Genomic DNA, 25,661 nt, shown 5'->3' with positions numbered 1-25,661 from the left:
TACTCCTCCTTAGGTCTTCAATGCCCTTTGGGTGTGAGAGCGCATTCCACGAGAGGTATGGCTTCCTCGTGGGCGTGGTCCTGTAGCGTTTTCATTGCCGACATCTGTGCGGCGGCCGGCTGGGCCTCACCGTCCACATTTGTCAGGTTTTATAATCTGGATGTCCCTGCGCTTCAGTCGCAGGTCCTTTCTGCATGAATCTGCTGTGTACAGCTTATGGTTTTCCATTACGACCCCGACCACGTCTGGTAGTGATGCGCGGGTCGTCTCATAACCCGCGGACCCCGCGGGTAACCCGCAGGTCGGGTTGGGGCGGGCAAAGAAATTGTCACTTTATATGCGGGGCGGGTTGGGGCGGGTCATTAAAAACAATTTTAAAAAATCCATGTATGTTGCGTGCAATTTTCTGTAGCCTATATTAAATATTTGGGAATATCTATTTTCATATTTTATTAGGTTCTTTGATAAGGTTACAATACGAACGTAACTTATGTCCCCAAACCTTTGGCGTGACGTGACACGTCACATAAGCTGCGCGCCAAGCAGCTCCGGCCGCCAGCCACAACAACAAAAACGAAAAAAATAAAAGTGAAGAAGATGGAAGACGAGGTGCGGAAGAAATTTGAAGTCGGGAATTTACATAATTAAAAGAAAAACAGGTCAGGCTGCAAAATCTAATGTTTGGGACCGGTTCTCAGAAATAATTGCAGCAGGAGACAACAGCAGTATCGGCTATGTGAAGTGCAACTCGTGTGAAAAAATTTACAAACACGAGAGCCACAAAACAGGCACTTCTAGCATGGCAAGACATATTTGTGGGGGGTCTAAGAAAAAGAACGACAGTGACACGTCTCAAAATATTACTGCGAAATAGATTAAACCCCGGTACACAGTGGATGCCATTCTTTTTTTGCACAGCGAACGTAAAAACGCTAAATGAACATTTCTGTGCGTTAAATGTGTGGTAGATGCTGTGGGCTATTGTCTTTCTCTTTCTCTCTCTCTCTCTCTCTCTCTTTTCATTTTTCCTTTTAAAATTGGACCTGGAGTCTGTTAAGATTGATTGATTGATTGATTGATTTAAAAAAAGTTCAGATTAAAAAAGATTGATTAAACAAGTTCAGCGGTTATCGCTGTAAACTGTCAGCCTCGTACAAATCTAAAAAAAAAAATGTTTAGCCCATTAGATGAATAGGCTGCTTTCTAAATGTTGAAAATATTTACCATTATCTTGTTATTAATATGACCTGGTTTATGGTTCATATTCAATCGGATGTTGTTGCCAGTTTACAGGGCGATGTTTCCAAGCACTTTCAGGCTGAAATAAAGGCTGTTTATTTAACATTACAATGCCTATACGTCTGTTTAATGGTCGCGGGTGCGGGGCGGAGCGGGTTGTAAAAATAGATACAGTGCTGCGGGGCGGGCTGGGGCGGGCCATATAATTTTATAAAAGCGGGACCCGCGGGTTGGAAAAAAAGCCGACCCGCGCATCACTAACGTCTGGGCATAACTATGTTCTGTGCCCTCTATATATGTACCCTAATCCCCTCCGGTGCCCTAGTTATGGGCTTGGGTGGATGACTACAGTTTTCAGTACCACGTTGTCTGGGCTACCCTGTCTTGAGTGTCTGTCGCGAGCCCTTTCTCAAGTGCTCTGCACTGATGCTCGGTCGTCCCCCTGCGAAGCACGGCGTGATTGTACTGTCCCCATAGCGTCTTGTCTTATTAATAATCAATATTAATTAATAAGACGAACGACGCAGTACTCGTGTAGTATCGCAAGGGAACGTACTCGGTTACTAACGTAACCTCGGTTCCCTTAGATACGAAACGAGTACTGCGTTCTTTGCCGCGCTACGCGCAAGACGCCTCATGCCGTCATTACAGTCGAATTTAATCGATTTGCCATGGTGAGACGGCCGCTTATATAGCCCGAGACCCTGCCCCTTTTGGCGGGCTCAAGCGGGCTCGCTCACCATTGGCTCGCGCGTTCCGCGCCATCATTGGTTCGTTTTCTTTAACTTCACGAACCAATGGCCGTGCAGTTCACACTGCATGATTGTATAAAGGCTTTAGAATCGTAGAAAAAGGAATTTTCCCCATAGCGTCTTGTCTTATTAATAATCAATATTAATTAATAAGACGAACAACGCAGTACTCGTTCCGTATCTAAGGGAACCGAGGTTACATTAGTAACCGAGTATGTTTTGTGCCTTTATTGCTATGAAAATTAGCCTATTAAGATAGCACTTTCCCCTATTAATAGACCGTGCCTACAAGCATTTTGTTATCCTTTGTGCAAGCATAAACATATTAGAAATGTACTCTTTTTATATATATTTTTTTGTTTTCCATTTTAATATTTGAATGTCTGTGAATGTAGTTCTTGAGTACTTTTTAACTTTTCATTGGGTTAGATTTATTCAGTGCTTCATGCTTACCTGTTTTCTACATATTCCCTCACTATAGATGTCCATTTTTACACACACACACACACACAACCACACACACACACACACACACACACACACACACACACACACACACACACACACAAACAACACAGCCCCTTTCAGAGCCACTCATGTCCTGAGTTTGGATCAATTATATCTGTGATCAAAGCATACACCAACCCAACCATTAATTGATTCCTCAAGTATTCATTACTGAATCACACTGCTCCTCTCTTTCTTCCCATCTCTTTCATTCTCACTTTCTCATCTTGAAAAGTCATTTTATCTCTTCATATTACCCTCTCTCATGTGTGCTTACTGTCTTACTTAAAAACACATGCACACGCATCAACATGTACATCTCATATTGATGGCTTAGTACTCTAGATGATACACTTTCTAAAACTTATTGACAAGAACTAATGTACTTCTCATCCCTGTCCTGTCCTCATCTTGTGATGACGTGCGTTCTGATGTTAGTATGAGAGTTTATGTCACATTCTCAGGCACATTGTGTTTTGACCCAGTATCTCTTATCAAATTAGTTCACTCAAAAATGAATATTCTGTCTTTATTTCATGCTCATGTCCTTACAAACCTGGATGCTATTATTTTTTGTGTGGGATTTGAACAACATGAGGGTGATTTAATAATGACAGAATATTAATTTCTGAATGAATAATTCCTTTAATATTCAAGTGTGTATGTTGATGAGTGTGTGTTACTCATTTTTGAAACACCCTCAATGATGACCTTTCACCTCTGAAGTGTTCACGTACGTTCACGTCACATTCTTCTTCTCCCATAATCCGCTTATCCTGTTCATTGATCGAACAGCTTGTTCATGACAAGCAATACATCCATGCTTAATTGGGGGTGAGATCTTGGGTAGCTATGTGGAAGTCATAATCCACCCAACAGTTGAATTTTTCAATATTTTTTTATTTATTATTTTTATTATTAAATGGTTTTATGGGTTTTATGGAAATTTCAAGAGCACCTGATGCATTTGAATTTCTTCTGTTTTGCATATCTGTTTATCAGTGGTTTTCTCCTCTGTTTTATGTGTACTCTCATGTATATGGAGCAGAAGTACTCTGCCGCGTCTTTATGCAGCATCACCACAGAGGTACTAAAGGTCCTAAATGCTACAGAGGAATTGCTTGGAGAGGCAGAAGGCAAAGTTCATGACCCTTCTCCGGCTGGCACACCCATGTCCTCAGGCCCGGGAACCAGGAAGCTGGACCAGCACCTCACTAAGATGGAGGAAAATGTAAGATTTATTATTAGAATATGTTCTAATGGTTTTTGGTTGTTTGTTTGTTTGTTTGTTTGTTTGTTTGTTTTTGAAGAGGAGAAATCCAAGATCATTTCTTTTTTAAGACAAACCGTAATTGTAAAAACCACACAACTGAATGTAACTGTAAAAAAATAATACTAAAAATAAATTAAAATGAAATAATTGGATATAATAGACAAGGACACATTTGAAGGTCTAATTGCAGCAAATTTTGGCTTGCACTTCTATAACTGAAGCAAAATTTCTTTTCTCGTGTAATGCGTCAGCCAAGCTCCCACCAGCTAAACACCCTCTGTCACCTCCTACTACAGTAGCCATGCCTCAAACTCTCGATATAGATTGAGCTGGGATCTGAGCAGGCCAAAAACCTGAACAGAAATTAGAACAGAATTTTTAAACTAATTTTTATGCTGTTAATAACCAGTATGCCATTCATGGGTTTATCTCCCCCAAAAGTGTAAACACTGAGCCTCCCAGGCACCATCAAAACATTGACAGTAGTCCGCTCAGATCCGTCAATCTCTTTCCAGGTCAACCTATATCGAAAGTTTGGGGCATGGCTACTGTAGTAGGCAGAGACAGGGGGTGTTTAGCTGGTGTGAGCTTGGCTGATGTGTTACACAAGAAAAGAAATTCAGCTTCACTTATAGAAGTGCAAGGCAAATTTGCTGCATTTAGACCTTCAAAGATTAAAGAGGTCATGAACACGTCAAAGTGAACAGTGCATTGTGATGTTGCACACTACAGTGATCACTTCAATACCATACAGCATCATCATGTACTCGTTCAGAAAGACAAATGTGCCCATTTATAATGCCTCAAACAGTGGCATGTCATGGCAAAAAAATGTTCCCGGTACATATACCTTGGGTTGTGTTTATTATAAGCAAGATGCTCATGTTCACTCTTGGCAGTGTTATCCAACTCAAATTGCTTACTCATGACGCGTAGCAACACAGCTAAAAGTATTCCTAATATTTTTACCTGTTGAGACATACCTTCACATGTCCCCGCAAGAGTTGTGTTTGTGATGTTTGAGTTGAGGAGGCATGATATGCAAAAGGGGCGTTTATAAGGTTGTTTGAAAATATGCTTTATTTTTGTAATTCCACTAGGTGTCACTAGTGTCGCAGAAACTACATACTTCACATTTAAATAACTCTGGGTTTCGCTAACCCAGATAGCCATAAGTCAAGCCACTAGATTTCAAGCCATTTGACAAAGCAGGCCCAGGCACATTTAGCATAGTCCATTAGCGTTAAGCATGCGTAGCAGATCTAGTCCGCCAAGACCGAATACATTAACATTGCCATATTCATTAACATGCCAAAACTATTCAGAGTTGTCATGATTGAAATATCTAGATCAGTCATTAAACTCTAGATGGTGCAGGCTGATAGGTCCTTTACATGCAATCACACCATTACCACATGGCCTCTGCTGATTCTGCAGCCAATGAGATTGCTTACTCAACATTTACAATATCTCACAAAAGTGAGTACACCCCTCACATTTCAGCAACCATTTTGTTATATGTTCTCAAGGGACAATACTATAGAAATGAAAAATGGATATACTTTAGAGTAGACAATGTGCAGCTTGTATAGCAGTACAGATTTACTGTCTGAAAATAACTCAACATACAGCCATTATTGTCTAAATAACTGGCAACAAAAGTGAGTACACCCTAAGTGAACATGTCAAAACTGTGTCCAAAGTGTCAATATTTTGTGTGAGCACCACTGTTATCTAGCACTGCCTTAATCCTCCTGGCCATGGAATTCACCAGAGCTGCATAGGTTGTTGCTGGGATCCTCTTCCACTCCTCCATAATGACATCACGGAGCTGCTGGATGTTAGACAAATGGCGCTTCTTCACCTTCCGCTTGAGGATGTCCCACAGGTGCTCAATAGGGTTCAGGTCTGGAAACATACTTGGCCACTCCATCACCTTCACCTTCAGCTTCCTCAGCAAGGCAGTTGTCATCTTGGTGGCATGTTTGGGGTCATTATCATGCCGTTCGGCCCAGTTTCTGAAGGGAGGGCATCATGTTCTGCTTCAGAATGTCACAGTTCATGTTCGAATCCATGTTTCCCTCATTGAAGCAGAGCTCCCCAGTACCAGTAGCAATCATGCTGCCCCAAACCATGATGCTACCACCACCATGCTTGACTGTAGGCAAGACACAGTTTTCTTGGTACTCTTCACCAGGGCATCGCCATACATGCTGGACACCACCTGAGCCAAACAAGTTTATCTTAGTCTCATCAGACCACAGGACAGGGTTCCAGTAATTCATGCTCTTGGACAGGTTGTCTTCAGCAAACTGTTTGTGGGCTTTCTTGTCAGCCAGCTTCAGAAGAGGCTTCCTTCTGGGACGACGGCCATGCAAACCGACTTTTTGCAGTGTGCTGGGTATGGTCTGAGCACTGACAAGCTGACCTTCCGCTTCTGCAACCTCTAAAGCAAAGCTGGCAGCACTCATGCATCTGTTTTTTGAAGCCAGCTTCTGCACCTGACGTACAGCACGAGGACTCAACATCTTTGATTCAACTTCTTTGGCCTGTTCCGAGTGGAACCCGTCTTGGAAACCCTCTCTCTATGACCCTGGCCACTGTACTGTAACTCAGTTTCATGGTGTTACCAATCTTCTTATAGCCTAGGCCATCTTTATGGAGAGCAACAATTCTAATTCTCAAATCCTCAGAGAGTTCTTTGCCATGAGCTGCCATGTTTAACATCCAGTGATCAGTATGAGAGAATTGTACTCAAAGCACCAAATTTTAACTGCTCTAATACAAGATCCACACATTTGTAAGGTCCTGTCAAACAGACAAAAACATGAACATGATGAATAGGACATGTGGCTTTGCATGGTTAAACAACATACAACTGTTATCACTTGGGGTGTACTCGCTTTTGTTGCCAGCTATTTTGACAATAATGGCTGTATGTTAAGTTATTTTCAGAGGACAGTAAATCTATACTGCTATACAAGCAGCACATTGACTACTCTAAAATATATCCAAGTTTAATTTCTATAGTATTGTCCCCTGAGAAGATATACTAAAATGATTGCTGAAATGTGAGGGGTGTACTCACTTTTGTCAGATACTGTAAATAGTCTGGTCACCATCGTGCAGTCTTGCAGTGCATCAGAGTTCCTCTGAAATCCTCCACCTCCCCCAGCTCCACCTGCCTGGACCTGCTATGGGATTTATTCATGTCTATTCATGCAGCAGCATATCTTACATGCTCACAGCAGTGTTTCTGTGAATCTTTTGACAGTAGTCCATACTTGCTCTACAGCAGCAACAGAATACATAGCAGATCTACTGTAGTCCGCCAAGACCAAATATATTAACATTGCCATATTCATTAACATGCTAAAACTACTCTGAAAGTTGTCATGATTGAAATATATATATATGGAGACTGACTTATGTTTTAATTTTTTACTTTTAAGAAAGCAGAATGAAAAATGAACAAATAATTTAAAATTCTTAAAAAAAAAAAAAAAAAAAAAAAAAAATTCACTTTGATAGTGAATAGTGAATAGTGAATAGTGTTAACTTTGACTTAACAAAAATCGCAAATTTTCTACGGAACAACAGCACCTCTAGAACCCACTTTGAAAAACCCTAGTTTTAGTTTAGTCTCATCATTCAGCTCTCGCATTTATCAGTAAAGTTCTGATGGTTTCTGTGATCTCAGTTTTTGATCCTGTGATCTGTGTGCAGGTGTATTTAGCTGCAGGTGCTGTGTACAGCCTAGAGGGGGCACTGAGTGACTTAGAAGATTGTGCACGCAGCATCTGCAGCTCCACAACAGAGACTGAACTGGCCTTCTTGGAAGACCAGGTGGCTACTGCTGCTGCCCAGGTTCAGCAGTCTGAGCTCCAGGTGCGTGCTTGCTGTGTGACAATGTAGACCAGTCCTAAATGTACTATTGATACAGTATCAGACTCTTCAAGTGTAAATTTAGAAGTTTATCTGTTATCTGCAGATCTCAGATATTGAGGCAAGAATATCAGCCCTCAAAACTGCAGGTCTTAATGTATCTGCATGCACACGGTTTTCCAAGTACAAATCTAAACCCATGGTGAGTTTCCTCTGAACCTTAATATTACACTTAAGATTGAACTTTAAAAAAAAAAAAAAAAAAGCAGGATACATGTACAATGATTCATGATTTTAGACTTAAAGCATAATATTGATGTATTGTTTTTCCTGCGTCAGTCCCAGACGCTGGACTCTTCTCGTCATCAGAGGAGAAAGCTGCCAGCTCCTCCTCTCAGAAGTCTGTCAGGTATGAACGCACATATACTACACTTTAGAAGGATTAAGGGACTCAAAAGGGATCTCACCCTCATATTTTAAGTCACAACTAAAAATATAGTGCAGAATGTCTAGAGGGCTCATTTTAATAATGGAGACGCCAAATAGGGGGTAAAAAAAAAAGAACCATAAAAGTGTCCATACTACTTGTGCACTAGAATTCATGCCTTATGATAGCTTTGTATAAGAAACAGACCACTAAAAAGTTCACTGGCCTTCTGTATTCAGTTTAAATATGACACAAAACATGTTGTGCCAGGTTTCTTGTTATTGATGTGATCCATCTGTGGTTCTCACATGTCACATGTGCAACACATTTTGACTTGCCATGTTTGAATTGAGTGACATTTCAGAGCAAATGGCAGAAGGGACACAATTTCTTTAACCTTCATGTATCTCTCTTGCTATTTATAACTTTTTTTCACATTTCCTCACTGATTTTGAAGGAAATTCTATGGAACATTCTTATAAATGGGTTGACTGGAAAAATAATTAAATTTGCCCAAATATTTATAAACAAAAAGGTTCCACATTCATGGAAAACCAGGGAATTTTAAAATTTATATTTTAAATTAATTAAATTAATAAAATTAATTGTGTAAAATTTTATTTTTTTAATGAAATTTGAGAGCTTTCTGTCCGTCCATTGACAGCCTACGCAACTACCTCTTTCAATCCCCAGAAAGGTACTAAAGACATCATAAAAGTAATCCATGTAACTCCAGTGATTTAACCTCAATTTTATGAAGCGACTCAAGTACTTTGTTTGCACACAAAAAAAAAAAACATATTTTACCACATCTACAAAATATGTCCATTCACAGAAACACCACAACACATGTCAAGTCAAGTCAAGTCATCTTCATTTGTATTGCGCTTTTTACAATGCAGATTGTTTCAAAGCAGCTTCACAGTGATAATAGGAAAATTAATGGACAGAGATAATTTTGGCTTTACAGCAGCTCTAGGAAAAATTTATTATCAAGCTAAAGTAAGTTTTTGTTTGAATCACTTCCGTTGTAAAAACCGTTAATTATTAACTTAGGGGCCACTTAAATGATACCTTTTTAACTGAAGACTTTTAATGCGTTCTTATTTGTTTAGTCTATAGGTATGCGCATTTGAATGTGTATGTGCGCAGACACTTAGTCTTTTTTACAAAGTGACATTGGCAAATTACTTGTCTAGCCTGCATAATACAGAATTATTAGTCGTTTCTGCGGATCCATACAAACTGGAATCATTTTGATAACATTTTATCTATACATAGGGTAAGGAAAGGGAAGGAGGCCTTCGCAGTCACCTTAAGTCACCTTTATTTATATAGCGCTTTTTACAATGTAGATTGTGTCAAAGCAGCTTTACATTGATAACTGGTACATTGTTTGGCTGCACAGCAGCTCTTAAAGAATAGTGTCAATGCAGGCAGATCAAAAGCACTGTTGAATATCAAATGTCAAGTCAAGTGTCCCCAACTAAGCAAGCCAGAGGCGACAGCGGCAAGGAACCCAAACTCCATCAGGTGACATCAGGTGGCAGACAAGTGGCAAATTGGTGTTAAAATGGAGAAAAAAACCTTGGGAGAAACCAGGCTTAGTCGGGGTGCCAGTTCTCCTCTGGCCAACAGTGCTTTGTTACAATTCAGGTTGCTATCATAAGTCCAATAGGATCGCAACATTAAAAGTATTTATTTCAGTTCCATCCAATTGAGGATCGTATTCATCACGCCGGTATGGACGGTTGTTGAGGAACTGTGTCGTGGCTGTTTATTCCGCAGGGGATAGTTCAGTTGACACTTCAGGGCTGCGTAGCCGTCGTGTCTAGGTGCAGGTCCTTCATCTCATCTGGATACGGCCTGGATCTGGCAGACTACGGTAAACCTCGGAATAAACAGAGAGAGACTAATATTAGCATAGATGCCATTCTTCTTATGATGTAGCGAGAACATCAGGTGTTATGGGAAGTGTTCCCGGTTCCGACTGATCTAATTTATGCAGCCTAACAATTTACATGATTTGAATTATAGAAGTAGATAATGTGTTATGTGTATGCAAAGTTAAAGAGATGTGTTTTTAGTCTAGATTTAAACTGATAGAGTGTGTCTGCTTCCCGAACAATGCTAGGAAGACTGTTCCAAAGTTTAGGTGCTAAAAAAAGGAAAAAGATCTACCGCCTGTGGTTGATTTTGACATTCTAGGTATTATCAACTGGCCAGAATTTTGAGATTGCAATAGTGAATGACTAAAATGTGTTAAGAGCTCGCACAAGTACTGGTGAGCTAAACCATTTAGTGTTTTGTAAGTAATTAGCAAGATTTTAAAATTTATATGATGTTTAATAGTGAGCCAATGCAGTGTTGACAGAACCGGGCTAATATGGTCATACTTCCTGGTTCTAGTAAGAACTCTAGCTGCTGCGTTTTGGACCAGCTGGAGTTTGTTTATTAGGCGTGCTGGGCAACCACCCAGTAAAGCATTACAGTAATCTAACCTTGAGGTCATGAACGCATGAACTAACTGTTCCGCATTTGTCATTGAGAGCATATGTCTTATTTTAGATATATTTTTAAGATGGAAGAATGTGGTTTTACAGATGCTAGAAACGTGTGTTCTGAAGATGAATGAATTTCTTGGAGGTTTGGAACGTTAGGGTGAATAATTAATGACAGAATATTAATTTTTGGGTGAACTAACTCTTTAAATCTGCTCTAATATTTAAGCAGGTAGATATTGTACATCTAGTCAAGTTTGTATAGAGCTAAACCTGCTTTCAAGCCATAATGACATTCGATGTGTCAGTGAATTGTTCTGTGCAAGTCAGTCCTTGTCAATGAATGGGTCAAACCAGTTCACAAAAAGTCTGAATCAGCAATTAATAAACAAGCATACAAAAGTTAATAAGGGACTTGAATGACAGACATTATATTCTGTTTGGGCCCAGTCATGTCTTTACCATCCCTTTACAAGCACTATTCAAGTCATCTTTATTTTTATAGCGCTTTATACAATTGAAATTGTTTCAAAGCATCTTCACAGTATTAAACAGGAAAGTAACAGAAATAATGATGCAAACTTCTTCAGATATGAGACTATGTATGGAAACCTTTGCTAATATTTTCATTTTCAATAGTAACTGACATTATTTAGCATATTCAGTTCTACATGTATGTTTTTCAGTACATTTAAGAAAGTATCTAGTATCTGCCAAATGTGATTTATGGTACATTTTTACTGTATATGTTATTTTGCCTGAGGCCAAAGCATTAGTCTCAAACTCTGATTGAGGAATCATGATCTTAAAGAATCAAAAGTATTTTTCTCACAGTCTTTTTTTCATGTGAAATATCTTGTATCTTGTATCCATGGAATTTTCAGAAACACAACGATGCATAAATCCTACATGTTTTATAGGTGCAGTACTCTGTGTACTGTATGTGTGACCACATAGTATAAACCTGCTAAAGTCCCACAGGCAACAATTTCATGTGGTTCAGAAAAAAGAGCACCTTTTTCTTCCACTGAATCTATTTTCACGCCTAGTGACATTACACATTTTGATTTGAAAAGAAAGGTGGAATGAGCAACCAGTGAAAAGGTGCAAGACTTAATGTACCATGTAGAGACTCTGGGAGAAGAAAAGAGGGTCCATTAGAGAAGAAACAGAGAGTCGGCAGCAGTATTATCTTTTTTCCTCTCTCGTCATCTTCTGCTTAATCTTCCTACTAATTAACAGGGTTTCTGTTTAGCGCTGGCCATTGATATGACCATGATTCATCTTGATTTCTTTATTTCACATTAGCTGCAGCTTCAAAGCCAGGACAAGCTTATTCCAGTTCAGCTGTTAGTCACACAAACCTACCAATAGAAGGAGATGGTAACAGCTTGTACAAAGCCTGAAGTGGTTCTTTAGTCAGTGTTGCATGTTGTAATATTGTTTGATAGCTCTTTTCTCCTAATACTCTTTTGTGCTGTACTGCAGAATCCATGTCAATACATCAGAAAGCTGGACAGTGTGCTGTATGTTGACATTAAAGTTCACCCCCCAAAAAAGAACATTCTGTTGTTGTTAACACATGTCATTTAAAACTAGTATGACTTTCTTATGTGGAACACAAAACATGATGCTTTGCAGAATGTTCATGCTGCCCTTTTTCATGCAGTAAGCAGATGTTGTGTATACAATTCTTTATCGTTACTTTATTTTATTTATTTTTTTAATGTATTTACAGTAATTTAATTTTGTAATGAGGCTTTTTCTTCATTATGGCCCATAAAAATATCTGAATGAAGTAATTTTACTTCTGAAATTAAAAGCACTCATCATATAAAAAGTCTACTTAAGGTTTCTATGAATTGCATTTTTAATTTTGTAATGAGGCTTTTTCTTCATTATGGCCCATAAAAATATCTGAATGAAGTAATTTTACTTCTGAAATTAAAAGCACTCATCATATAAAAAGTCTACTTAAGGTTTCTATGAATTGCATTTTTAATTTTGTAATGAGGCTTTTTCTTCATTATGGCCCATAAAAATATCTGAATGAAGTAATTTTACTTCTGAAATTAAAAGCACTCATCATATAAAAAGTCTACTTAAGGTTTCTATGAATTGCATTTTTAATATATTTTTGAACAAATTAATGGATATTGCCATGAAATTCTAATGTTAATTTATAGATATACAATTTTTCATTTTAATTCATGAAATTTAACATGCAACTTTTTAATATTAAAATGTATTAGTAGTTTACCATACAAATTCTTTTTTAACACCTTTGAAAGAAGTATCTTATGCTAACCAAGGCTGCATTTATTTGACAGTAATATTGTCACATGACCCTTTTGAATGGTAGTGTGTATGTAAATTAACATTACCAAGTTTAGTAAGTGCTGTAAAAGTATTATAAGTATTTTTTTATAGTATTTTTGCTCATGTTACCTATTATGTTGTTGTACATTACTGGAAAGCAGGGGTATCAAACTCTGCTCCTAGAAAGCTTCTGTCCTGCAGAATTTAGCTCCGCACCTGAACCAGCTAATCAAGGTGTTCAAGGTTACTTTGAAAAAAATTGCTGGCAGGTGTGTTGGAGCAAGGTTTGATGGGTGCTTGCAAGTAGGGTTCCACGATAATGGTTAAAATGATAAACACAATTATTTTGCTCAAAAATTAGAATCGTGATTATCAATCAATTATTAAATAATTCTCATTTAATACATATATATATATATATATATATATATATGTGTGTGTGTGTGTGTGTACATATATACAGGTGCTGGTCATATAATTAGAATATCATCAAAAAGTTGATTTATTTCACTAATTCCATTCAAAAAGTGAAACTTGTATATTATATTCATTCTTTACACACAGACTGATATATTTCAAATGTTTATTTCTTTTAATTTTGATGATTATAACTGACAACTAAGGAAAATCCCAAATTCAGTATCTCAGAAAATTAGAATATTACTGAAGACCAATACAAAGAAAGGATTTTTAGAAATCTTGGCCAACTGAAAAGTATGAACATGAAAAGTATGAGCATGTACAGCACTCAATACTTAGTTGGGGCTCCTTTTACCTGAATTACTGTAGCAATGTGGCGTGGCATGGAGTCGATCAGTCTGTGGCACTGCTCCAGTGTTATAAGAGCACAGGTTGCTCTGATAGTGGCCTTCAGCTCTTCTGCATTGTTGGGTCTGGCATATCGCATCTTCCTCTTCACAATACCCCATAGATTTTCTATGGGGTTAAGGTTAGGCGAGTTTGCTGGCCAGTTAAGAACAGGGATACCATGGTCCTTAAACCAGGTACTGGTAGCTTTGGCACTGTGTGCAGGTGCCAAGTCCTGTTGGAAAATGAAATCTGCATCTCCATAAAGTTGGTCAGCAGCAGAAAGCATGAAGTGCTCTAAAACTTCCTGGTATACGGCTGCGTTGACCTTGGACCTCAGAAAACACAGTGGACCAACACCAGCAGATGACATAGCACCCCAAACCATCACTGACTGTGGAAACTTTACACTGGACCTCAAGCAACGTGGATTGTGTGCCTCTCCTCTCTTCCTCCAGACTCTGGGACCCTGATTTCCAAAGGAAATGCAAAAATTTACTTTCATCAGAGAACATAACTTTGGACCACTCAGCAGCAGTCCAGTCCTTTTTGTCTTTAGCCCAGGCGAGACGCTTCTGACGCTGTCTGTTGTTCAAGAGTGGCTTGACACAAGGAATGCGACAGCTGAAACCCATGTCTTGCATACGTCTGTGCGTAGTGGTTCTTGAAGCACTGACTCCAGCTGCAGTCCACTCTTTGTGAATCTCCCCCATATTTTTGAATGGGTTTTGTTTCACAATCCTCTCCAGGGTGCGGTTATCCCTATTGCTTGTACACTTTTTTCTACCACATCTTTTCCTTCCCTTCGCCTCTCTATTAATGTGCTTGGACACAGAGCTCTGTGAACAGCCAGCCTCTTTTGCAATGACCTTTTGTGTCTTGCCCTCCTTGTGCAAGGTGTCAATGATCGTCTTTTGGACAACTGTCAAGTCAGCAGTCTTCCCCATGATTGTGTAGCCTACAGAACTGGACTGAGAGACCATTTAAAGGCCTTTGCAGGTGTTTTGAGTTAATTAGCTGATTAGAGTGTGGCACCAGGTGTCTTCAATATTGAACCTTTTCACAATATTCTAATTTTCTGAGATACTGAATTTGGGATTTTCCTTAGTTGTCAGTTACAATCATCAAAATTAAAAGAAATAAACATTTGAAATATATCAGTCTGTGTGTAATGAATGAATATAATATACAAGTTTCACTTTCTGAATGGAATTAGTGAAATAAATCAACTTTTTGATGATATTCTAATTATATGACCAGCACCTGTATATACACACACAGTTGCATAATTTTCAAAAGGGATAATGTAATAATGGCCATTTCACATGTTTGGATTTATTACAGTTCATCACAGATTTAGCATCAAATCGCACTCGTGAGTCGCGACCTCATAAAGGAACACAGACTGACTGAGTGACTGAATTTGTGCAGAATTTCACAATGAACATTGCTAAACTCTAACATACATGTTTGTTAGTGTTGTCAGATCATCAGTGCTTTTTTGCAGCGCAGAGAGAGCATGTGTTGCACTGAAACAAGCTCTGCAGCAGACTTCTACCCGACAGTCAAAGCAAAAGTGCGGACTTGTAGAAAGACCGTGAGTGTTTAGGGTGCCATTTGCGACAGTGCAGAATCTGCAGGAAGGTAGCTCTCCAGGAGCAGGGTTGAAGAACCCAGCTATACAGTGTTACCAATGATGTAAGGATTTAAATTTTTGCATGAACTATCCCTTTAAATTTCCTGCTATTTGCTATGATATTAACAGGAACAGCTTATTCAAGATTCATGTAATGAGATATATTTTCATTCAGGGCTAAGAAATCTAAGTGTTAAACATGTCTGCACATTAAGCCAATACATCATTATGAAAATGGATTTCCATTAAAAAAAATTGTTTTTTAATAGGGTGTTTTGAATTCCTTCTACACAGAAAAGGAAGTCAAATCTGAGCTGCAGGTGAGATCTATGAGGCCATGACAAGATGTGACCTCTGTGATTCTCAGATAAGCTATATGGCTCAATATCACACTGCTTGTGACTGCTAGGACCATCAGGCTGTTCCACACCAGTGCCTTGTTCCAACTTCCGGTCCTCTAATTTGATCAGAACTAAAGCTACTTGTCGACCCCAGGCCTGATCACAACTTATATAGGGTTGATGTCACTTTTGACCCCAAGAACTCTACCAAACCCTGGAGCTCAACACCTCCGGTTACCAGGGGACCTGATTCTCTCTTTCTCTCTCTCTCTCTGCCTTAATGGAGACCAAACTCCTACAATGAACCATCACAGAGGGTTGTAATTGTAGATTTAAACTCATGTAATTACTGTATGTGTAACAATGAACAATGGCAAATGGTTAACAATCTAGGACGTCACCTCCTTCTCTTTTTCTAACGTTTGCTGAGTGTTGTACATGTTTAAAATCTGTATGTGACTGGAAAAAAACCTCTCGGGATGACCAATGTGACCTTTATTTTATTTTATTGTTTTGTTTTGCAAAGAAGCTGGAGCACATTTGGTAAAAGTTTTAAATGTGTGAAATGTCTATGTGAAAGTGAACACAAAATACCTGCAGGACCTGTTTGATTTTCATTGTCTTGTTTCTGTTCTTCTCATATGCAGTGAAAATATCTCAGGTTTCTTTTTCTGATGGTCACTTTTGGAGTTGTTTCTTTAAGGCGCTGTGCTAAAAACTGTATTCAGCATCTAAAACAACTGTGAAATTTATCATTTAGTCTTTATTTTATTTTATAAAAAAATAAGGGTCAAGTACTATTGGAAAGCACTTGACAACCTTGCCATATAATGAGTTTTTGAGTGTGTTTGCATGAATCATAAACCCCCTGTGTATTCATACTTGTGTTTGAATCCACCTCAGATATCTATTGATCTCTTGAGTATGAACATCAAATCACTGCCATCTCCGTAAGAAGCACTCTAGTAATTTGTTCACAAGGGTTGTGGCCTTGTTGACTTCTTATTCATTTATTAATCTGAAAAACCCAGTTGTTATTCTCAGAGCACTGCTTTAGTATTACAATCCACCTATAAAAGCATGTACATACTTTAAATGCAATTTTGGACATTCTAAAACAATTTGTAATGTTTCTGTGATGCAAATTGGTTTGCAATTGATAATCCATATAGTAAATAAAACCATTAGAAAAATGCTACAATAGCACAGTGTTACAACTGCACACTTATGATAAGCCAAACCACCGGTGTGTTTAATCACAACTGCATTATGTTCCACAAGATAATCTTTATTTTTGTTATAATGCTATTTAGTCTGTACAATATAAATCACATGAGCTTAAATTTATCATTGGCATTATATAAAACTGGGATAACCTGTTTTTGCAGAATTACAGCTGTGACATCAAATACTGCATCATATTGTCTTAGTGAGCGACTAAGATGACGTCTGTGCTGTGTTCAGACACACAAATTGGACCTTTTAGCTCAGAGAAATCACAGAAGCATGAAAGATTTATCTTTAGTTACCTTGAGATATTCCACAGAACTTTTATTTTTTGAGCCAATGGAGAATAAACTAGCATGCAATATACAATTTGCACCATCATCCCAAACTTTGTCTTCTCCATTCCATTCTCTCTACAGAGAAGATGTTCAGCTTTCATGCTGTTAAACGGGTCCTGCTCTTTGTTGTTGTCTATGGCAATGTTAGTGTATAAAAGCATGTATCACGTTTCTTATAAATGTAAAATATCCCATGAAAAGCACAGTCAAGAAATTGAAAATGTCCTACAGTGTCTACAGTGTATTTTTCTATTTGAAAAATCAAATGCATATATAAAAAGACAAGATATGAAAGATATGAAATATTGTAGGCTCTTCAAGTGTATTTTGGGTTTGTCATGACTGAAAGGGCATTAGCCTGCCTCTTATCAGAATGTCCTCTGTGTAATTTAACCATAAAGTGTTAATTGAGAGAAAAGAAAATATTCTGTAGCGAAAAGAAAAAAGCCAATGAATTCTCATGTGCCAAATTTGTTCTGACACAAGCAGTGTTCAAATAAATATGAATAAAGTTTGCATTCCTAAAGAGATTCGGAGATGTTTGTTTTTCTTTGGTAGATTATAGTTTAATTTTATTTTAATTTAATTGTGGAGCAGTAGTTTGCATAATCTATTACAGTAAGCTACTAATAAGAGGAAAACGTATACATACATTTGTACATTTATTTATTAATATAGATTGCATTTGTAATATGTACAGATATTTTCACCTGCCAGTCAGTTTATTTGAAATGAATATTGAGAGGCACACAGCCATGGAGAGAATGATAAAACTGTGATTAGTTATACACACTAAAACACATTCAAATATTACAGGCAACTGGTCGCTGTAGGTAGTAGATCTCACGGTAACCAGTCTGAGTCCTCTTGTGCAAGCGCGTTCTGCAAGCTCTCCTTATTCCTGAGAGTGTTCAACAGGAGCTCCAGAGATTTGACCACAGGCTGCAGACTACCTCCGCTCTGTCTCTTCCCAAACCGTCCGATGGGTCTCACACCGCGACCCACATACCAAAAGGGGTCGATCTCTGGACCTGATTGGGACAGGTTAAGACAAATGTTACTATTAAAGTGGCATTTTTGGCGTACGCATACATATTACAAATAGTGTTTGTCTATTTGTTGTCAACAATAAATCTAATTCCAGTTTTACTATTATATTCATATCGTTAACAACCAGAAAGATCTTATTAATACATTATTTAAATACATTCAGTATGTCTTATGATCGGTTTTATGTTCTTGTATAAAATGCATTAAAATAGATAATGCATTAAAACAAATGAGCAACAATATATTTCACGTAATATGTTAGAATGCATAGAATCCTCTATAAAAGTACATTTTTAAAAGGGATTTTCTTTGGCAGCCTAAACAATGTGCTGTGGTCACTAAATTAACTGGTTTTATTCAAGTCAAAAACATGAATTAGTATGACTGAATCAAATTTTTTTTGAGGTTACACCAATGAAAATAATTTTTAGGTTGTTAAATCAAGTTCAAATAACTCCTTAAGATAGCAAAAGCACAGTGATTTGACTAAAAAGGGGTAAAAATGCTACAATAAAAACTTACTTGGCATATACAGTGAAAATTTATATTAGATTTAAGAGAAATATACTTGTAATTTTACTGTAAAACAATGTACATATATAAACTGATTATAAACTATTTATTGCCATCTTGTTTACAGTCAAAATATGTATTCTATTTAATATTTTACAGTAAAATTAAAAATAAGTCTCCTGATGATGTTAATAGGTTTGTTGCTATGCTTCATGGAAAGTGAATATTCATGAATATTAGGCTATATAAAATATAATATAACATATCAGTATATTTTAGGCTACAAAACAGATTTAAGTAATTCCAGCAGGTTGGCATATTAACATTATATCAGTTAATCAAATAGGTCATGGACCATAAGACATGCAGGTGCAAAAATGCTGTTAGTGTCACTGATCTTTTTTTTCATCCATTTTACTTGCTGGTAATCTTAACAAGATTTTCTTTTACATTGTATACATGTTAATTATATATTATGACAGCGATTACAATTATTTATGATTATAACTGATTACACAGTGCATTTTAATGCATTACGAATACTTTTAAAGAAATTTTAAAGAATATTTCTATAATCCTCAACTGACTGACATTGCGTGCTGCTCTATCTGTCAATCAATGTTAAGTCAAGTCTCTTGAAGATGTTATGCGAATACTATGAATAACAAATTTATTACGATGAAAAAACTGATCGGAAAAAAAAAACCTTACTTCTGTTATCGACGTTGTGGACGATGTGGAGGTCGTGCTCGACTGTGGTGCCGTGTGCAGAGGTCTCAGTGGCGGACAGAATGAGCAGCAGCAAGAACGCGACCGTCCCCAAGCGCGAGCCAATCAGGCACTTAGTCACGGGCCGAGTGAAGGCAGCGGGCAGCATGCTGAGTCTGATACAGGGCACTGCACGACACAAAGCAGCTGCATGAAAGTAAGCACAATGCTTGTATTTTATTCAATGATCTGTATAGTATGTATATTAATTAAAGTAAAAAACTGATCAAATATTACAACATTGAAAGTAATTTTAAGGGTCAGATCAGGTAGAAACTGCACATTTTGTGCGCTAGTAACCGTAATCAAAACATTCCTCACAAAATTAATAAAACAAATTATTTTCACCTATATAAATATTGTTACTTTAATGAGTGAACTTTCTCAGGCCAATTCCTGCTGAGAAATTAACTTTAGAAACCACCAAAAACATTTTTATTTAATATCTACCTCTATTGATTAAATCAGAAAGAGTTGTTGGACTTACATGTGTCTTTGGACGTTTGCTCTTCAGTAACACCTGTGTTCTGGGGTCAGAGTCCAAGTAATTCAGGAATGTGAAGATGTCGTACTTATATATCGCAAGGAGTCTGTCACAAAATGGATTAGATCACGTCAATCTTGCAGGACATCCCTCTTTACACACGCGCACCTCCCACTTCCTCCGTTCCTCCTCGCCTCCTCCTCCTCTCATCCCCCATCAGCATCTCCACTGCTTTGATCCCTTGACTTGGACCCATCACAGTGAAAGAGCGATGAGAGAACTCATCCATTTGTGAATCAGACACGTTCTGACGCACTACATCAGCAGATCTCTGACACACAACATTAACTTCTTTAAAAAAAATACACCACATCAAATGCCACAGGTTGACTGAGATTTTGAATTTGAGAGCTACAGCAGAAGCCAAGGATTTTAATTTATGAGCGAATTATTCCTTTAAATAGTTAAAGTTTGATTCAAACATTTTCATATACACTATGAACATGACCAGTCACGGGCACAGTCACAGTCATGGGTGAAGTGAATATCGTTGATCATCTCCTAACAATGGCATTCTTGTGGGTTGCTCTCAGTCAGCAGTATTGAGAATTTACCAACAGGGTCTAAGAACCACAAACTGGCAACAAGATGTTGGGCGCCTAAGGCTCATAGATGTACGAGGGCAACGAAGGCCATCCCTTCTGCTCCAAGCCAACTGAAGATCTACTGTGGCACAAGTCACCCAAAATTTCAAATGAAGTTTAATTTAACAAAGTTCGGGAGGAGCACATTCAGGTAATCCAACCAATCAGCGCAAGAGGAATCGGTATATATAGCCATCCCTCTGTCTCGCGACAGTTTCACAGCATCCCTCCACCACCCCATCGCCCCACTTTTGGCTGGTTCCTATCCTATCCAAATTCCGAGCTCGGAGCCCTCCCCCAGACAGCACGCCAAATAAGCATAATTTACTATAGACCTATCTAAATGTTATGTACTTCTGAACTTGTGAATGATGCTTATGGGACGTATGTGTCACAACACACAGTGCATCACACTCTGCTGCGTATGAGGTGCGGGTAACACTTTAGTATAGGGGACACATATAAACTATTAACAATGACTTTTCCCTCATTAAACTCCTAATTTACTGCTTATTAATAGTTAGTAAGGTAGTTGTTAAGTTTAGGTATTGGGTACAATTAAGAATGTAGAATAAGGTCATGCAGAATAAGGCATTAATATGTGCTTAATAATTACTAATAAATAGCCAATATTCTAGTAATATGCATGCTAATAAGCAACTAGTTAAAAGTCCCTAAAATAAAGTGTTACCGGTGTGACCAATTAGAGTGCCTCTGATGACCCCTGTCCACCGTCGAAAGCACCTACAATGGGCATGCGAGTATCGGAACTGGACCTTAGAGCAGTGGAAGAAGGTCACCTGGTCCGATGAGTCCCATTTTCTTTTACATCACGTGGACAGCCATGTACGTGTGGGCCGTTTACCTGGGGAACTGATGGCACCTGGATGCACTGTGGGACGACGACAAGCCAGTGGATGGAGTGTGATGCTCTGAGCAATGTTCTGCTGGGAAACCCTGGGTGCGGCCATTCATGTGCACGTAAACTTGACAAGTGCCACCTACCTAATCATTGTTGCAGACCAGGTACACTGCACACATTGTTCAGATATGGTTTGAGGATCATGATGAAGAGGTGTTGCCCTGGCCTCCAAATTCCCCAGATCTCAATCCATTTGAGCATCTGTGTGATGTGTTGGACCAACAAGTACGATCCATGGCATCTCCTCCTCGCACCCCACAGGATTTAAAGGATCTGCTGCTAATGTCTTGGTGCCAGATACCACAGGACACTTTCAGGGGTCATGTAGAGTCCATACCTCAGCAGGTTGGTGCTGTTTTTGGCAGCTTGCGGAGGACCGATGGCATATGGTTATAATTGCAGGTGGTCATAATGTTTTGGCTCATCAATTTTGGCTCATTTCATTTTTGTATATACATTTTTGAGGTATGTATGCAGAAATATTTGATCTTTGTGCATGTTCATGTTTTTGTGAATGGGCTATTGTCACTGGTGTTACAACTGTTTGTAAATAAAAAAAAAGAAAAAATAATTAAACATAAAATAGTTGTTGATTTTGAGTGTGTGTAGTTCTGCTCTGTGTTCCAGGAGCAGCCAGCAGTGAGCATCAGGTGCAGGTCTGATGATGAGGATGAGAGAATAACCCCACCACCGCACATGCAGCAAATAAGGCCTAAATCCATCTGCATTTATTACCATAATGATATTACAAATATTCCAAACAGATGCACCACAAAAAAATCCTCTCGTCTAGAGTATGCATCCACTGAGATGCTAGAAATGAGCTGCTGTTCCAATAATCTGTCATTATGGGCTCAAGCACTGAATGTGCTGGATTCCTACTGTGTATTTTTTTTTCTGATTTTATTTAGCATTGTGGTATTACTTGTTACCCAGCATGCTTTGCAGCTGTGGTCAAATCAGAGTAAGTCTGATCTGATTATGCTAATACTATAAAAACGTATTTATAGTTCTAAAGCAAATTCATAGTTCTAGTTGCAGATTTTGTTGCAACATTGCACGTTGCATGTTACCATTTTTGAGATTTACAGTTGCCAGCCATGTTGAATATTACACTCTAAAAAAAAAATTAAAAAAAGTGCTATATATATATATATATATATATGGTAAATATATAGTGCTACATAGCACCAAAAGTGGTTCCCCATATGATTATGAGCCAAGAACCACTTTTAGTGCTATGTAGCACTATATATTTACCATATATATATACATCACCTTTGTCAAATGGTGCTATGTAGAACCCATACGAGGTGCCATATCACATTTTATTTCTTCAACAAATATGGTGCTAAACAGCACCAACAGTGGTTCTTTGGCTCGTAAAGAACCTTTAAAGGGGCTTAACAGGTTCTTTGTATGGCAGTGGTGCTATATAGCACCTTAACCACCCTAAAGAACCACTGAAGAACCGCTGAAGAACCATACAGGGGCTTAACAGATTCTGTATATGGTTGCGGTGCTATATAGCACCTCAGTCATCCCAAAAAACCGCTGAAGAACCACTGAAGCGCCAAGATTTGGCACCTATTAACACCTGCAATCTTCTAATTATTTGCCATATCACGGCATCATCTAAAAACATGACTGACAAATATTTGCTCATGAGATCGTTTTGCTGAAACGAGCCAATTAAATGTATGGCCCCCTGTTAACCTATTTAATTACTGTAATCTTAGTATATGACACCAGAACAATCTGAGATTATAATTAGGAAATCATTGTTTTACTTGAAAAACAGGATTGTTTAATATTTATTACATCGGTAACACTTTACAATAAGGTTCATTAGTTAACATTAGTTAACTACATTAGTTAACATGAACTAATAATGAACTGCACTTATACAGCATTTATTAATCTTTGTTAATGTTAATTTCAACATTTACTAATACATTATTAAAATCTTGTTAACATTAGTTAATGCACTGTGAACTAACATGAACAAACAATGAACAACTGGATTTTCATTAACTAACGTTAATGAAGATTAGTAAATACAGTAACAAATGTATTGCTCATGGTTAGTTCATGTTAGTTACAGTTTTTTAAGATTGCTTAAGCACAATTTTAAAAACAAGGCTCATTTTGTCAAAACACTACACACAATTCACAGATCCACACACACAAGTAGCAGAACACCTCAGTTCTTTTGCAAAATGAAACACTTCATTCAAAACCTTACATTAATTTAACAAAACCCAACTTTGACACCATATGGAACACACATGGTTCATACATTCTGATTCTGTTTGATTCATTTACACACTGCTGTGCTCAATCTTAAACACTTGTAACTTTTATACTTTTCTAATGATATAGCCTGGGTTTGTTTTTTTCAGAGATATTGTTAGAGTAATGCACATGAATATATTGACAAAAAAACAAAACAAAACAAAAAAAAACACACAAGATCAGTACTGTACATTGATGAAAATATTTATTTCTCACCACATTGTAAAACCATTCAATACATCCATGCCTTTCCAAAGGTTGCATTTTGCACTGAAAATCAGAACATATTCTAAATACAATATATTACATGAACAAAAACATTTGTGGAGACAAAACAAAAGCATGATTTTAAGTGAAAAAAATAAGAAAAAACACCTAATCATCATCTCTTGGCCTAGCTGGATCTGGCCATAGCACTTCATCCACATCACAGGCGATGTCCTTTCACGCAAGACAGCGAGGGAAGAATCTTCTTGAATGGCGAATCCATCCTTGCACAGACCCTGCATCAATTAGGTCAGGCCTTCTCATTTGGTCTTCTGCTGTGAAGATTTTGTGTAGTCTTTCTAAAATGTGAATATGTGGGCCATGTTGTAAAGGCCTAAGTTGGCATGCTGGTGAAGGACCCCGTTCTGCATGATTGCAACATACATTGTGATGTTACCACCACGTTGTCCCGGGACATTCAAAATAGCTCTGTGGCCAATGATGTTTCTCCCTCTCCCTCTTACTGCAACATTGCCTTCCATTTTGTTGAAGACACATAAACTCACCTTTTGCCTTTTTATAGTACTTGCACCTGATTGTTGAGTTTACAGTTAAGCACCTAAGTGTCTGCAGACCTGACGGCCATGTTTGATCAATTGGTTTATAGGGGTGGTATTTTGGAAAGCAGTGTCTTGAAATGGCAAAGAAGTGGCATTATGTTAGATTTCTGTCTCTAATGTAGAGAAGTGTGTTTAATGTTGTGCAAAACAATGTGTGTAGTGTTTTGCAAAAAGTGTGAGGCTGAGAATGTACTTATAGTTGTGCAGATCTGGGCTAAGGTTTTGCTCCTTGAGTGTATGGTTTCAGTACCTTTGTGTTATTTTTCATTTTAAGTGTGTAAGCAATCGCAAAAAAAACTGTAATACATTAACTAATGTTTAACTAATGAACCTTATTGTAAAGTGTTACCATTACATCAAATTTGGATGGAATCCACTGGAATCCACATAGGACCATTGATTGCCCATTATATGATAACTTGACATTTTTAATTGCATTTGGATACATCTGTATTTGTTTTGTTCAAATACTATATATAATACATGCTATGAAAATATATTGCTCATTGCTAGTTCCTGTTATATAATGCATGTTAGATAATGCATTAAGTAATATTAACATCCGAGACCTTAAGTGTTTCTGGAATCAGTTTTAAAATTTCATGCTTGTATATGAATATTTCTAGTTTTAAATGTAACAATTGCAAGTGAAAGTTGTATAGTTAAGTATCCCGAACAAGGAAGGATTTGTTTTCAATTCACATTTTTAGTCTTAACATGCCAGTCACTAAACAGACCCTCTCTATTAGATCAAACCTAATCTTATTACTAAAATAAGCTAAATGAATCAAGTGTATTAACTTGTTCTAAAGTAGCTGGGTGGATTTCATTGAGACTGCGTGTTTGACAGATTTATTAAGATGTTTCACCCCAAAGAGACAGCAACTTCAATCATTCCCATTCACC

General features: G+C 37.8%; 2 protein-coding genes across 8 annotated transcripts in view; one reads left to right on the top strand and one right to left on the bottom strand.

Annotated features, from left to right (window-relative positions):
• The window catches only part of myripb (myosin VIIA and Rab interacting protein b), a 198,875-nt gene extending 181,095 nt beyond the window's left edge, over positions 1-17,780 (top strand). For all 7 annotated transcript variants that reach the window (XM_051882721.1, XM_051882722.1, XM_051882724.1 and 4 more), the window contains 5 exons: positions 3,547-3,729; positions 7,498-7,659; positions 7,763-7,858; positions 7,996-8,065; positions 15,641-17,780. In XM_051882721.1, the coding sequence (XP_051738681.1) occupies positions 3,547-3,729; positions 7,498-7,659; positions 7,763-7,858; positions 7,996-8,065; positions 15,641-15,687 (558 nt within the window). In that variant the 3' untranslated portion in view covers positions 15,688-17,780. The remainder of the gene's footprint in view (positions 1-3,546; positions 3,730-7,497; positions 7,660-7,762; positions 7,859-7,995; positions 8,066-15,640) is intronic.
• Positions 17,781-17,897: 117 nt separating this feature from the next.
• Positions 17,898-20,392, bottom strand: prlh2 (prolactin releasing hormone 2). Its single transcript, XM_051882763.1, has 3 exons — positions 20,236-20,392; positions 19,527-19,712; positions 17,898-18,283 (listed from the first exon to the last, which is right to left on the bottom strand). Exons 1-3 carry the CDS (start codon positions 20,354-20,356, stop codon positions 18,096-18,098), a joined length of 495 nt encoding a protein of 164 aa, XP_051738723.1. The 5' UTR covers positions 20,357-20,392; the 3' UTR covers positions 17,898-18,095.
• Positions 20,393-25,661: the final 5,269 nt, after the last annotated feature.

Source organism: Ctenopharyngodon idella, chromosome 23, assembly GCF_019924925.1.
Source record: "Ctenopharyngodon idella isolate HZGC_01 chromosome 23, HZGC01, whole genome shotgun sequence".
In the NCBI taxonomy this organism is placed as follows: domain Eukaryota; kingdom Metazoa; phylum Chordata; class Actinopteri; order Cypriniformes; family Xenocyprididae; genus Ctenopharyngodon; species Ctenopharyngodon idella.
This window is presented reverse-complemented; position numbering and strand designations above follow the sequence as displayed.

Excerpts from the sequence above, each read along its gene's own strand:
- prlh2 (XM_051882763.1), bottom strand. The coding sequence starts at position 20,356 with ATGGATGAGTTCTCTCATCGCTCTTTCACTGTGATGGGTCCAAGTCAA. Across the intron at positions 19,713-20,235 it reads AGGAACGGAGGAAGTGGGAG|TGCCCTGTATCAGACTCAGC; the intron begins GTGCGCGTGTGT and ends TGTGTCGTGCAG. Across the intron at positions 18,284-19,526 it reads CCACAACGTCGATAACAGAA|GTCCAGAGATCGACCCCTTT; the intron begins GTAAGGTTTTTT and ends TGTCCCAATCAG.